We start from the raw sequence: 14,114 nt of genomic DNA, 5'->3' as shown, positions 1-14,114 counted from the left end.
GCAAAGTTGGCTGGGGATGTGGCTCAGTGGTTCCGCAGCCTGCCTTGCAAATGCAAGGGCCCGAGTTCGATTCCCCCAAAACAAAAGCAAAACATTGAAAAACAATGCAAAGTGTAAAGCACTTTAAGAATAATTTCCTCTCTTGGGTCTTTGAAACTGTGCTACTATCAATAAAAGCTTCACTTACAAAGCTCAAAGTCTACTGAAGTGAAGATTTACATAAGAGGTCTGTATTTGTGCAAGCATCAAAATTCTAAAAATAAATACCAAGATGTTTTATGACTTGAAAAGAAGAAGAAGTATCTTTTCATTTAGGAAAAACTGCAACTTTGGAGTTTAATCAAGGTTGCAACTCTCTGTACACACTGAGATTTAAACACTTCTCTCCCAGATTTAGCTCAGTGGTACCACACTGCCTCACAAGTGCAAGGTCCCGAGTTTGACCCTCAATACCAAAAATAAATAGACAAATGCTTCTCTCTCAAGAATAAGTAAAAACAAAAATCCACCAACTTCAAAACTAAATTAGATCTCTTTTCATGTGCCAGTTAATTGGACTTCATAACGTAATGAAATGAATGAAGATAAAGGTTCTATGGTCATCTGACTCTAAGTGCAGTGACAAAAGCATCATCAGACAAGAAGTCAATATAAGTAATAAAAACTGTGCTACTCCCCTCCCAAGTTACTACAGTGCAAACACACATAACATACACACTCTTCCAAAACTCAGGAAGCTTCACAGAAAACCAGAAAGAACTAACTTGGATGAGAAATGTTTCAGGAGAAATGAGAGGATTCACCAAGGCTCTTCTTTCCTGAATGAACACAGACTTCTTCCTGATGCCTGAACTGTTTATAAGACCAGAACAGCCAACTTATAATTCTCAGCTAGTACATTACAAGCCCTGAGACTCAGCAAAACCTGCGCAGGAATTATGATTACAGAACTTTATCTACCTCCACTAATGTATGATTCAGAACCATCTATTTTTAAAGTAGCTCAAGGTCAACATTCATGGATGCCCACTATAATCCCAAGAGGCAAACTACACTGTAAATACTAATAATATAACTAAAAGCTATTAGGACACTCCATTTTTAGTATATGAGCTGCTGAATTGAGCACTTAGAACACTCCATTTTTAAAACAAGAATCCCAAGTGAATTTTGAATTAAGAAACATATAATACATCCAGTACAGATACATACAATAGCCTAACAATTCTCAAAACTAGGTATTTACAATTTTAAAAAAGCTGAAGCTAGCAGACACAGAATTCTAAATATCCAGAATCTGTATTTCATATTATCTCACTCCCAAACATAGGCTCATATATCTCATTTAGAGATGCCTTAAGGGTTTAATAGGTGATTAAAAACTTACACACTAACACACAATTTTTGTTTTTGGAGGGTTTTTAGTGGGTGGGTTTTTGTTTTGTTTGGTTTGGTTTTGGTTTTGGTTGAGACAAGGTCTCACTATGTAGTTCAGGCTAGCCTTGAATTCACTTTGTAGCCCAGGCTGACCTCAAACTAATAGCAATTCTCCTGCCTCAGCCTCCTGAGATTACAGGCATACACCACCACACTTAACTCTTTGTTTTTAAAGAAGATCAACACAATATGGAAATGCATACACATGTGTATACTGTGTACAAAGTTGTAACCTATACACTGACTTCATTTTACCTTTGATAGAAGTATAAAAATGCAGCTTTAAAAAAATTTTTCAGAAACTTAACTTTATACAAATTTATTTTACTTCTTAATCTAGTTAAATCTTTCATTTTTGTGTTTAATTAGTTGTTAAAATTACAAGGACAAAATATCACTATAAAAATATACAAAACAATCCATCTTTCAGACCTAATAGCAAATCCATTAAAAATTCTCTAAAACAGAATTTAAGAGCTCAAACAAAGAAGTGTGTGTGTAAAATTGATTGCTTCTAGAACACAATGAGTATATAAGGGTACACAGGTTTTTTAACTACATCCAAAACTTTACAACATTCTTCTACTGACTTGCATGAATAATAATGCTTTAAATTATATTTAAGAGTTCCAAATTAAGCCAATCTTTAAGAGCTACTTACAATCCAGAAGGCAAATTACTAGCAGCAGCGATACCAAATGAATACTGCACGGCTTCAACGAGGATGAAGTCAAATAAAGCTGACAAAACCCAGGAACCCAGCAAAAAAGACTAAAGAATAAAAATAGGAAAAACATGAAATAAATGAGTTGTCAAAAATAAACATTTATTTAACTAGAACCACCTTGGGTGTGTGTGTGTGTGTGTGCATTTTGATTATTTGTTTTTATTAGAATAGACTTTTAAAATTGGGGAGTAAAACCACACTGTTCAAATCCATTAGCTTCCATATTTCCTAAATATATTGAAGACATTATAATTAAAGTAAGATATATTTTTAACAAGGGACACACAAACCATTAGGCAAAATACAGTAAGTGACTAGAATTTGATTAAAGTCAAAGTCCTAATAAAATATTTTTTACCTGCTGGCAACTAATATTATCTATTCTCAATAGCATCACCACCATGTTATTATTTTATTGTGCTTTTGGCTTAAATTTTTAAAAAAATTTTGGTTAATGTTTGTGCCCCATACCAGATACAGGAACAAGTAATGAAAAAGATAAACAATATACTAAGTTTAACTAAACAAAAATCTATTTTACTTTTTTTTTTTTTTTTCTTTCAGGGCAAACTTTGCTATATTGAAGACATTATAATTAAAGTAAGATATATTTTTAACAAGGGACACACAAACCATTAGGCAAAATACAGTAAGTGACTAGAATTTGATTAAAGTCAAAGTCCTAATAAAATATTTTTTACCTGCTGGCAACTAATATTATCTATTCTCAATAGCATCACCACCATGTTATTATTTTATTGTGCTTTTGGCTTAAATTTTTAAAAAAATTTTGGTTAATGTTTGTGCCCCATACCAGATACAGGAACAAGTAATGAAAAAGATAAACAATATACTAAGTTTAACTAAACAAAAATCTATTTTACTTTTTTTTTTTTTTTTCTATCAGGGTTCAAACTTAGGACCTAGGACCTTGTGCTTGCCAGGCAGGCACAGTGCCACGGAGCTACATCCCTGGCCCAATAAAATCTGTTTTAAAATGGAAGGGGGAAGTAAAAAAATCTTCTCTGTAACCTAAGTAGCAAAGGCAAAATATATTAAAAACTTACTGCAAATTTTCTGCTCCCGTATCTTCTTTCAAATATCCTAAAATTATAAATAAGTAGACTACTGCAGAAAGTATCTTTCAAATCAAGGCAAATTAGTCTTCCACATATCAACCTCCAAATCTAGACAGGGATTTAAAAATGAACAATGAATAAGAGTAAAAATTTGTCCAGTTCTCTGCCTTACCAAATATATTGTTTATACTGGTTATTTTTATACTGTAAGCAAAATCATGATGCTACAAAAAAGGAAACCAAGTATGTATGACTCTGAGAAATAAGTTTAATTCTCTCATACTAAAAATTCCTCCTGACAACAGAACAAATGGTAGAGTTTCTTTGCTACTTAGAAGAAAACATTCTCTTAAAACAGAAAAAAATTCTGTTAAAAAATTTTAAACTGTAAGATAAAAAAATTATATACATCAGCTGAAATGAGAAGCTAATGAATGTTCAGTTTTATTCCACTAAATAAAACAAAACGGCAATGGAAAAACAACTTAAACTCAAAAACACATATTTCTGAGCTTAATTTTAATAACCAATCTATTTCACAGTACCTAACTACAAGGTAATTTATGAGAACTGCCACTATATATTACTAGATTTAGAAATGTCATTTTTTAAAAAAATAAATTTCGGGCTAGGTAAAAAACACACGTAAGAAAATATACAAAGAAAGAGCTCAGCCTATTTTCAAGTCTTAAGCAAGTTCCAAATTTTTACAGATAATCCCAGTGACCTTTGTAGAACATTCCAAACTTACTGCCCCTCACAATTACCTTATGATGTAGGCAAAACAAATCAATCCTATATTTCCTTTGAATTTTTATCTTAATAAAATAGAAGATAAAATTTACCATGTTGAATGTTTCTCTATGTCCAATGTAGTGTCATTAAGAGCACTCACAATTTGTATGGCCATCACCATTATCCAGTTCCAAAACATGTTTAATTTCCTAGACAGAAAGTCTGCATACGTTACACACTAACACCCCATTCTCCCTCCTGCAGCCTCTGGTACCTCCATTCTTTCTGTCTCCACAAATCTGCCTGTTTTAAGTACTTCACATAAGTGGAATCATACAATGTTAGTCCTTTTGTGTCTGGCTTACTTATTTCATTTTACATAATGCTTTCGAGGTTCATGCTGAAGCGTGTATCAGAATCTCATTCTCTTTCATTGCTGAATAAGTTCCACTGTTTGTACTTACCACATTTTATTTATTTATTTCCCTGCTGATGGACAGACACTAGCTTGTTTCCACTTCCTGGCTATTGTGAACAATGCTGTTATGAATGCTGATAATACTATCGTTATCTTAAGATCAAGAGAAGGAGGTACAGAGAAAGTATTTTACTTTCTAAAGTGATCCAACCTCTTCTCTTGCCAAATGAAATACAGAGGAGAAAACTGACCATGCCCACTGTTGAAATAATTCCTCTGTGTCTCTGCTTTAAGCAAGACACCAGGCAGTGTCCGCCTTCAGCGTATTCAGAGCACTGGGCTGGCTCCGGGATGGCCCGGGAGTCCATTCCACCTGTCCACCTGGCTGAACTGGGTTAGCTGCCTGCAGGCCCGAGGTGAAGCTCCAACTGGATTCAAGGGGAAAAGGCCCCATGATGAGGCAGGACCAACCAGCATGGGCATGTAACTTCTCTCAGTTAGTAACAAATAAAACTAGTAGCTACGGTTTTCAATAATTGATGTTTTGGGACCATATTCATGGACATGAACACTTGACTGTAAGAATAAACTATTATATACTATCATGAAGATAAATGCCTCCTGAAGGCTGATCACTGCCTCAGACCCAACAAAGACCTAAAGAAAACTGAAGATACTATCTCTGTCTTAATGCCAGAATTTGGGAGAATCAGAAATTACAAAATAAAGCCATTATCAACTCATCCAATCCAAGCCTGACTAGTCTCCAGCCATGCCCTTCCACGGTACTCCTGAGGGTTTAGAGTTCACATGACTTCCGAAGCACAACACATTTCTGTCTTTGCTGATAATTCAGTCATTCATTCCAGGTCCAAGTGAAAACTCACATCCCCAAGCTCTCGGGCCTATGCCACACTCTGACTTCATTTACCATTATCCAAAGATCTAATGCATGCTTGTGTCTTACAATATGGTGTCCTTATGTATTTGAGTCTGTAACAGTTCTTAGTGGATGTTGACACCTTTAAAGCACAGATGCCAAGGGAGTAGTAGTGCTCTGCCAGATGATCCAAATTAACCCTAGAAGTCAGGAAGGCCCCAACCCAGGGCCAGAGGGCCTCACAATCCCTTACAGCACAGCCTCCCTGGGCTCCAGGCTGGCCTCACACTGGACTCCTCTGAAGGCCATTTTAAAAAGTACATGGTGCCCGAGCCCCACTGCCAGCCTCTTTGATTTGGCTGGACTAGGGTGATTTTACTCTGGGTATTAAATGTGTATGTGTGTGTATGTATCTTTTTTAAATGTTTCTCTAAGTGATTATACTTTGGAGCCAAGGTTGAGAACCACTGTATTACACAAACTGACACAATACAGAAGCAACTCTCTATTCTGAGAGTAACAATAGAGATAACAACTGAAAGACCTTCATGGGGTCTTGGTGACATCAATCTGAGCAATGGTACTAATTACACCTCAATGAAGAAAAGGGGTCAGTGTTTGAGAACTGCATCCTATGCTGAGAATGGATAATTGAGGATTTAATAAAGGGTGGTGTTTAGTAAAGAAAGGTTATACAGCATAACTTTTAATAGCTCCAACTCATAGACAAGACCCCATCAGCACCATTTTTGATGAGTTCAGTCCATCAGTCTTGGAAGCTGTTGAGTTCTGTTCTTCCTAATGGCAAACACTCACGAACAATCTCCTACTTGGTTTAACTACCATCATAAAAATAATTATAAATTCACATTGTATTACAATTGAAAGCTGAGATGACCTAATCAAATATTCAAACTGAGCCAAGTTCTTGGAAGTGTTAAGTATGCAAACTGATCCTAAAAAAAAAAAGACAACATTGTTTCAAAAATTCCCTTGAAATTACAAGTTGCATTTCCATGAGTAAAAGTGAAACCAAATAGATGTGTCCAGTGAGAGAAAAATACTGCAATTTTCTCATTACTATGTTTTGCTGGAAACATCAACAGATACAAGTAGAACGTGTACTTGTCAAGGAAGTATTAATAGTATTTCTTAACAAATTCAGGGACTTGGGGAACTAATGCGTGGCAGGGGAAAAAGCAAATCCCAGAGGCCGAGGGAGCCACACTCACCTGGAAGTCATTCTTGACGGCATGGAGGTCATACACGAAGAACTTCTGACAGTGTGGCAGTAGGAGGGCCAGCAGGAGGGACAGGGCACTAGGAACCAGCAGAAGACTCTTTGACAGAGGTGCCTTGTCTAGGGGGAAAGGAAACCATGGTCAGGGTGATTACACCTAAGATTAAAAAAAATTACATGGGTGAAAAGCAAGAGAATTCCCTTTTTAAAATCAGAGGGCAGATGAAGTACAGAAGCTCTACGCTTAGCTCCCAGTAAAACTCTGCAGAAGTGGGCCATGAGAGGACACTGAAGCACACGGAAGTCACAGCACTGTTTGCTGACTCTTACAGGACCACAGCAAGTAAATACCAGGAACCTGGCAGGACACCCTTCAGAAAACGGTTACGCAAGTATAAAGTAGAGTGTGTTTTCTACCAGATCAACCAGTTTGCTCAGAGTGTGAAGGAGAAAAACACATTTGTTTTAAAATAAAAAATTTTAAGAGGTGAAAGTGTTAACACTGCTGACTGCAGTGGCCTCCTGAAATTTTCTATCCTGAATACAAGCACAGTCCAAGTCAGTTTTCCATGAGAGCCTGTGTAACCTCCGCCATGCCCTAAAAGCAGCCATCACATCTGTGATTTTTTTTTTTTGTTATAGCAGCAATAGGAAACTAATGCAGTGATTGTAATGAAAAGGACTGATATATCGCAGAAGAAAGGCGGCTGGCAGAAATCTCCACAGTAAGAACTCTCACAGCTATTTCATGACTCTGCCATAAGAGAATAAAATTCTGGAAACCACCAAAATCAGAAAGGTAGATGACAATCACAAGGTAGGAAGAAAGATTACTCCAATTTAGCAATTATGCAACAAGAAGGCGAACACTGTTCTAAATACTCTTGACCCATTTTTTACAAAGAAATAAAATGTTTTAACCCTTAATGTCTCTAATATTTTTAATAAGTTAGTACACTAAAAAACAAGTCTTACTACATTTACTACTATATATGAAAATTTTTTTAAGTTAAAAAGGCATTTTCAACAAAGAAATTTAAAGGTAGTGACTGATCCCAATTTTTCCCGATTATTAAAATAACACTGCCTCTGTTCAGCTCGTGGCTACTTTGGTGGCACCACATCACTGTGCAAAGCAAGGACAGCATGCATGGGTGTGGTCTTCTTTCCTAAAACAGCCTGGTACTTTTCTGTTACCTCCGGGACAGGACCACCATTACCTCCTGCCTGGTTTCCCCCATGCCAATTCTGGGTCCACAGCTTCTCCAGCAGCTCTGTCCTGTGGATCTTTTACTGCAACCAAACTGTTCCTCTCTCTGCCTCCTGAACACAATGGTTTCTCTTTCAGTGGTTCTGGAACAATCCCAAACTCCATCCATCCCTGGCTAGTACAGATACTCCCTTTCTCAAGCGTATGCAGCTGCATTTCCACCTCCCTCCACTGGCATGAGTGAGCCATTCTGGCCAAGAGGGCTGTTCCCCACTTCGTGCCTTGGCTTCTACACTGCCTCAACCATCATGGCTCCACGCAGTTTTGCCTTCCCAATTACCGTACCCTAAAGATTCCTAAAGGGAGACCTGTGCCTTCCCCTTCTAATATCTGCCGTGAAGCCTCACACAGCTCCATTTACAGAGGAAACACTCAAATCACCAACAGGCAAGATATAGACAAGTATCAGAGATGGGGGCACTTTCAGATTCTGTAAGGTACAGTTTAATGTTATTCATAAGAAATTCCCTGGGGGTGGATTTACCAGTTGCAGTTGATACTGTGGTTATTGTGCTTGTTTGAGCATATATAAAAATAGCCCACTATTTCCTCTCTGGTAAGGTCCTGCAAACATCTAGAGTGGAACCACTAGCAATGGTTACACATTTTTCTCCAAGGTCACAAGGAATCTAAAAACCTAACGGAGCTTCCCACTGCCTGGTGTCTCAAAGGTATAGGGGGTGCCATGGCTGCTGAGGGTGACCAACCTAAATTCTGTCGTGAGCAATGACAGCCTGTTTTCTCACCTGTGAAGTGGGGAAGAGAACCTACTTCAAGAGTGTCAGAGGAAGGAAATAAAGAATGAATGAAGGGCAAAAGTCTTAGGCCCCCAGGAGGATGGGCTTCCTTTGTGCCAGGCAATCTCCTGTGCCCCTGAGACAGGACTGAGGGGGTGCATGGTCCAGACGACACTCGGAGGGACAGCTGGGATCACGCTTCCTTCTCCACCCTGGGTTTCCACTTGTCCTTGTGAAACAGCCCCATCATTCTTGCCTCTTCTTTGCTGTTCCTAAGCAACTCAACATGAATGGAGAAAATCTCAGCGCCGAGCTGGAAGGTTTCACTTCAAGCTCCATCTCAAGTCTCACAGAGACTCTCACCTCTGCTTCTCTAGAAGTCTACTGCCAGCTTCCTGACTCATGCCAGCTGCTCCTGTCTCCCGGGAACTCCCCTCTATACTTCTAACTTGGTTCACATATCACCAGATGAGTAAATGATTCGCCACAGCATTCTCAATCACTCTGTAAACATTTTTTTGGTGCCAGGGATTGAACTCAGGACCTTGCACTTGCAAGGCAGGCACAGCACCACTGAGCTACATCCGCAGTCCAATCACTCTGTAAATATTAACAATCACCTATTGCACACAATACATTTTTTAGACCCTAGGGTAAGTCAGTAAATGAAGGACAGAGTCCCTTCTCTTGTGGTGTTTATAATCAAGATGGGAGAGAAAAGAAAATAAACACAAAAAGGTGGATATGTGTCAGATGGAAACAAAGACCTTAGAAAAATAAGGGGGGTAAACCTATGGCTGCTACCACACGCTTCCTGGTCTCTTCTCAGACACATAGTTGATTGCTACCCACCCACCAATCCCAACTGAAGTTAGATATGGCAACAGGACGACGGGTCGCTTCCAGGCAGATACTTCAATAGCCAGTGCTCAAGACGGCGGCCACCCTACCAGCCAGATCTCAGGCCTGACGACAATGTAGGCAAAACCCTCTCCCACCCGCCGGTGATTCTCAAGGAAGATGTGCCACTGGTAATGAGGCTCTTAGGCTACGCCTTGTTCTCTTAGGCTAGGCCTCTGATACCTTGGAGTTGTTTGCTATCACCGCACAAACGAGCCCTGCTTGCTTAGAAGGCAAAAGACTGCTATAAGGAGGGGGTCATTTATACAGGGCAGTTAGGAAGAACTCTTCTGACAGGGTAAGACTTGAGCAAAGAACTTAGGGAGTGGGCCCTGTAGACCTCTAGGGGAAGAGTGTTCATTAATACTAAAGGGAAAATGCTTTGAGAAAGGATACGCAGTAGGGCAGCCAATGCAGCTGGACAGAATGAGTGTAAGGCACACAGGTAGGATACAAGGTCAAAGAAGTGGGAGAGTAGAGGGCTGTGGATCTAGCACAGTGGTGCCGTGCTTTTCTGGCGAGTGTAAGGTCCTGAATTCAACCCCCAGTAGCCCCCCCCAAAGAAAGAAAAAGGAAGAAGTGGGAGAGTAGAGAGTGGAGAGCCCTGTAGGCCATTGTAAGGTTGCTAACCTTTCCTCGGAGGCTGACAGAATGCTTTTTTCTTGGGGGTGGGGGAAGTAGAGGAATGGCACCATCAGGTACCTTTTAAATGATCACCCTGATGGCTAAGTTGAGAGGAGATCACAGCATGGCACGGGCAGAAAAGGGAAAACCAGCTGAGCGGCTATTTAGACCATTTAGGCTAAATTAGCTCAACTGAGGGAGGTTTGGATGGACACGCTGAGAGGCATTAGACTTGGGATAGGTTTTGAAGGTACAGCAGTCACAATCTGTTGACTGACTGGGTATAAAGCGTGGGCAAATGGAGAAGTCACAAATTACACCAAAGTTTTGTTCTGAGCAACCGCAAGAACTGTTGCCAGTTACTGAGTTCCTGGGATGCTGTCTTTACCACATCAGAAGATCTGGGCCAATCTCGCACAATACTCCCAAACACCCACGTGGCCAGGCTCTCCTCTCTACACAAGTTGCCAGGCTGCAAACCATCACCAGCCCACACCAGGCAGCTAGGAAGTGCTGGAGAATGGACCAGCATTGCTTCCTTAAGGGATGAAGACCTGCTATGAAAAAAGATCACTGGAGGTAAACATGTGCTCTGCTTAAATATCATCTTATTTGTATGCACCCACCCCCTGCAGCTGTTTATCCTGTTTGTACTGATTTTTTATAGCACTTAGCAGCAGACTTAAGAGTGATTCATCAATGCTATGATTCAAGAGGAATATAAAATACACCATTATTTTTGGTGACACTAAAAAGAAACTTTACCAGATATAATTTTGAGATGTCATCAATTATAAGACATGCCTCAATTTAAAAAACATTAAAATGTGAAGGAAAAAAAAGTGGATTTTTAGAAGCAAACATTTCTTTACTTACTGTCCATCTCGGCCACCTCCCACTCCACTGGACCCGAGAGCTGTGACCCGTCTGGTGTGTTCACTGCTGTAGTTGCTCTCGTGCCCGACACTGGACCTGTGTCAAGAGTGGTCAGCATGTCCTCGTTGCATGGAAGGGCCCTGACACACAAGAAGAGCTCACACACTAACTTGTGGGGTGACCCAACTGTCCACTGACACAAATGGACCACCAGATAAACTGGGCCACACACATACAACAGAATTTAATTCAGCCTTAATAAGGAAATTCTGACTCCTGCTAAAACAGGGATGAATCTTGAGAACACAGCTAAATGAAATGAAGCACTCATAAAAAACAATTCCACTTACACAAGGTACTTGAATACTGAAATTCACAAAGAGAAGGTAGAATGGTGGTTGCCAGGGCCAGGGCAGGAGCAGGGAGTGGGGATTGTTATTTCATGGATAAAGAGCCACAGTTTTCTAAGATGGAAAGACTACTGGAGATGGTTTGCACAACAGTATGAATGCACTTGATACTACAGAACTGTACGCTTAAAAATAGCTAAGACTGTAAATTTTGCCAGGCCTGGTGGCACACACCTGTAATCCTAGGATTTGGGAGGCTGAGGCAGGGGGATCACCACAAGTTGGAGGCCAGCCTGAACTACACAGCTGAGACCATCTCAAACCACCCTTCCAAAAGGAAAGACTGCAAATTTCATGCATACTCTTATCTTACCACATTCAAAATTTTAAATTAAAAATAAATACTGAATTATTAATCAATCCTATTTATACGACCTTTACCTGTGTCAAGGACTAACTATCCAAAATAGAGATGTTAAACTGAAGTATAATAGCTGTACAACTAAGTCTTCCTTTAAAGAAGAGCAAAACATTAGATCCCCAAAAGCCTTGCAGAACTGAGTAACACAATACACAAACACCCAGGAAGTCTCACAACACAAAATAAGAAGACAGGATACTATGGATGGCAGGATTTACTGATCAATTCAAGATACATGCACTTTTCTTTTTGGAAAATTTACTTTGAAAAATACGAATTTTAAGCAATTATTGATATTTAATGCACATAAGCGCTGACTACAATTTACTTTGAAATGGCTCAAAAAATAAGATGCGCTGATCAACAAATACAGGAATGGATAATCTGATAAAGGAAATACAGTAAAACGTTAACTGCAGAATCTAGGTGATAGGTCATGCTGTTCACGGTACCAATCTTTCAACTTTTCAGCATATTTCAAATATATCACAATTAAAATACTGCATTAGGAAGGCAGTGAATCATAAAATTTAAAAGCTAAAACAGCACATAAATACATGGTTTTTCAAAAAGCATCCATTAGAATATTAAGTGATAATCTCTGATCTATTCATGGGATATTTAAATTTTTTACACAAATCTATTCTAACAGTGAGAAAAATACTTTTTAACCAGCTAAATTCTCACACATTGAGATGGGGGTGGGGTCACCAGCAACCTTCCTGCCTGTGAGGAGAGCCAGGAAGTGGTTCATACACAAAGAACCTATGTGATCAGAGAGCAGGTTAAAAAAAGGAACAGTCGCTTCCCTGCAGGAGGTCTGTCCACCTCTCAAAACAGGGGTGATATTATTTTTTAAAAAATAAACAATGCATTAATCTAAAAGTAAAAATGGCAAAGATAATATAAAACACCAAAGTTCAAGATTTCTGGGCAATTCATCTTGTTTCTGTTTGGTATGACCAAGGGATGAATATTTCTTTTGTGGCAGTGAATGCCAATCAGGCTCATGTGACTACTACCCTAAAATAACTATTACAGTATATGTGGATTATTTTATGCTGGGCACAATGTCAATAAAAAGACTTTCTCTGTAATGCCATCTCAGTGAATTCTTATAGTAACCCCAAGGCAGGAATTAACTACCCATACACTCCAGGTGAAGAAGTAAGATTTAGAAGCCCAATGTGGTGGCACATGCCTATAATTCCATCACTTAGAGGAGGCTGAGGCAGGAGGATCACTGTGAGCTCAAGGCCAGTCTGGCTAGACTACGAGTTCAAGGCCAGCCTGAATTACAAAGCAAGATGCTGTCTCAAAAAAACCAATAGAGAAAGAAAGGAAGGAAGGAAAAAGAAGAGAAGGAAGGAAGGAGAGAGACTGTGAAAGGTTAAATAACCTGCCAATTGTCGCAGCTAATTAGTAGAAGGCTGGTAACTGAACAGTTTTCCTATCAAGGAACAAAATTTATTCTTATAACAAGAAAATATGACTTTATACATTTAATATTTAAAACACATTTTAAGTGTTAAGCGTCAAACAGAATTTACCATATGTCCCAGCAATTCCACTCCTGAGTATATACCCAAGATAACTAAAATCAGGAACACAAGCAAAAACCCACAAATCATGGTAGCATTGCTGGGCGTGGTGGCACACGCCTGTATTCCCAGCACTTGGGAGGCTGAGACAGGAGGATCGCTGTGAGTTCAAGACCAGCCTGGGCTACATAGTGAGTGCCAGGTCAGTCTCAACTACATAGTGAGGCCCTGTCTCAACACCCCCACCAAAAAACAACAACAAAAAAATCATGGTAGCATTATTATAACAAGCAAAAAGTGGAAGCAATCCAATATTCGCCAACAAATAAATGGATAAACAAGATTGGCATATCCATACAATAGGATTTTATTCAGTCATAAAAAGAACAAAGCCCTGCTATGTGCTACAACAAGAACAAATCTCAAACACATTACATTAAGTACAAGCCAGACACAAAAGCCACATATTACATGATTTCATTACAGGAAATTCCCATAATTTAAAAATCTGTAGGGGCCTGAAGCAGATTAGTGTCATCAGGGCAGGGGGAACGGAGAATGACTGCCTTCCGAGTCCTGGATTTCTTCGTGGGGTGATGAAATGCTCTGGTTACACGGTAGTGTTATACGCACAACAGTATAAATATACTAGAAGCCAGTAAGTATACTCTAAAATGGCTAACTCAGGGAATCTTACATTCTCTGAATTTTGTCTTAGCACTGAAGACACTGACCACAGGTTCTGCAGAGCTCAGCCATGTGGGCTGTTACAGATGCAGCAGAGCTAAGTACAAACTGGGGGAGGCAGCAAGTGCTTGCCCCAGCACATCTGGCACATAAAAAGACACACGTCAAAAAACCCAGTGCGGTTCACACGGT

At 39.5% G+C, this 14,114-nt stretch overlaps 1 protein-coding gene across 4 annotated transcripts in view; it reads right to left on the bottom strand.

Moving 5' to 3' along the window:
* Nucleotides 1-14,114, bottom strand: part of Ubac2 (UBA domain containing 2) — a 157,017-nt gene that overhangs the window by 125,877 nt on the left and 17,026 nt on the right. Inside the window, exons 1-4 of one of the 4 annotated variants that reach the window (XM_033760959.1) lie at nucleotides 7,737-7,821; nucleotides 6,509-6,636; nucleotides 3,232-3,268; nucleotides 2,099-2,208 (exon numbers count right to left, since the gene is read on the bottom strand). In XM_033760959.1, the coding sequence (XP_033616850.1) occupies nucleotides 2,099-2,208; nucleotides 3,232-3,268; nucleotides 6,509-6,636; nucleotides 7,737-7,757 (296 nt within the window). In that variant the 5' untranslated portion in view covers nucleotides 7,758-7,821. Of the gene's footprint in view, nucleotides 1-2,098; nucleotides 2,209-3,231; nucleotides 3,352-6,508; nucleotides 6,637-7,736; nucleotides 7,822-14,114 lie in introns of those variants that run through there. The other 3 variants (XM_010604598.2, XM_019204606.2, XM_033760961.1) reach the window with 3 other exon arrangements.

This window comes from Fukomys damarensis, unplaced genomic scaffold (genome assembly GCF_012274545.1).
Source record: "Fukomys damarensis isolate Sample0158 unplaced genomic scaffold, DMR_v1.0_HiC HiC_scaffold_6, whole genome shotgun sequence".
Lineage (NCBI taxonomy): Eukaryota > Metazoa > Chordata > Mammalia > Rodentia > Bathyergidae > Fukomys > Fukomys damarensis.
Note: the sequence above shows the minus strand (reverse complement) of the source record. Positions and strands in the feature narration are given on the sequence as shown.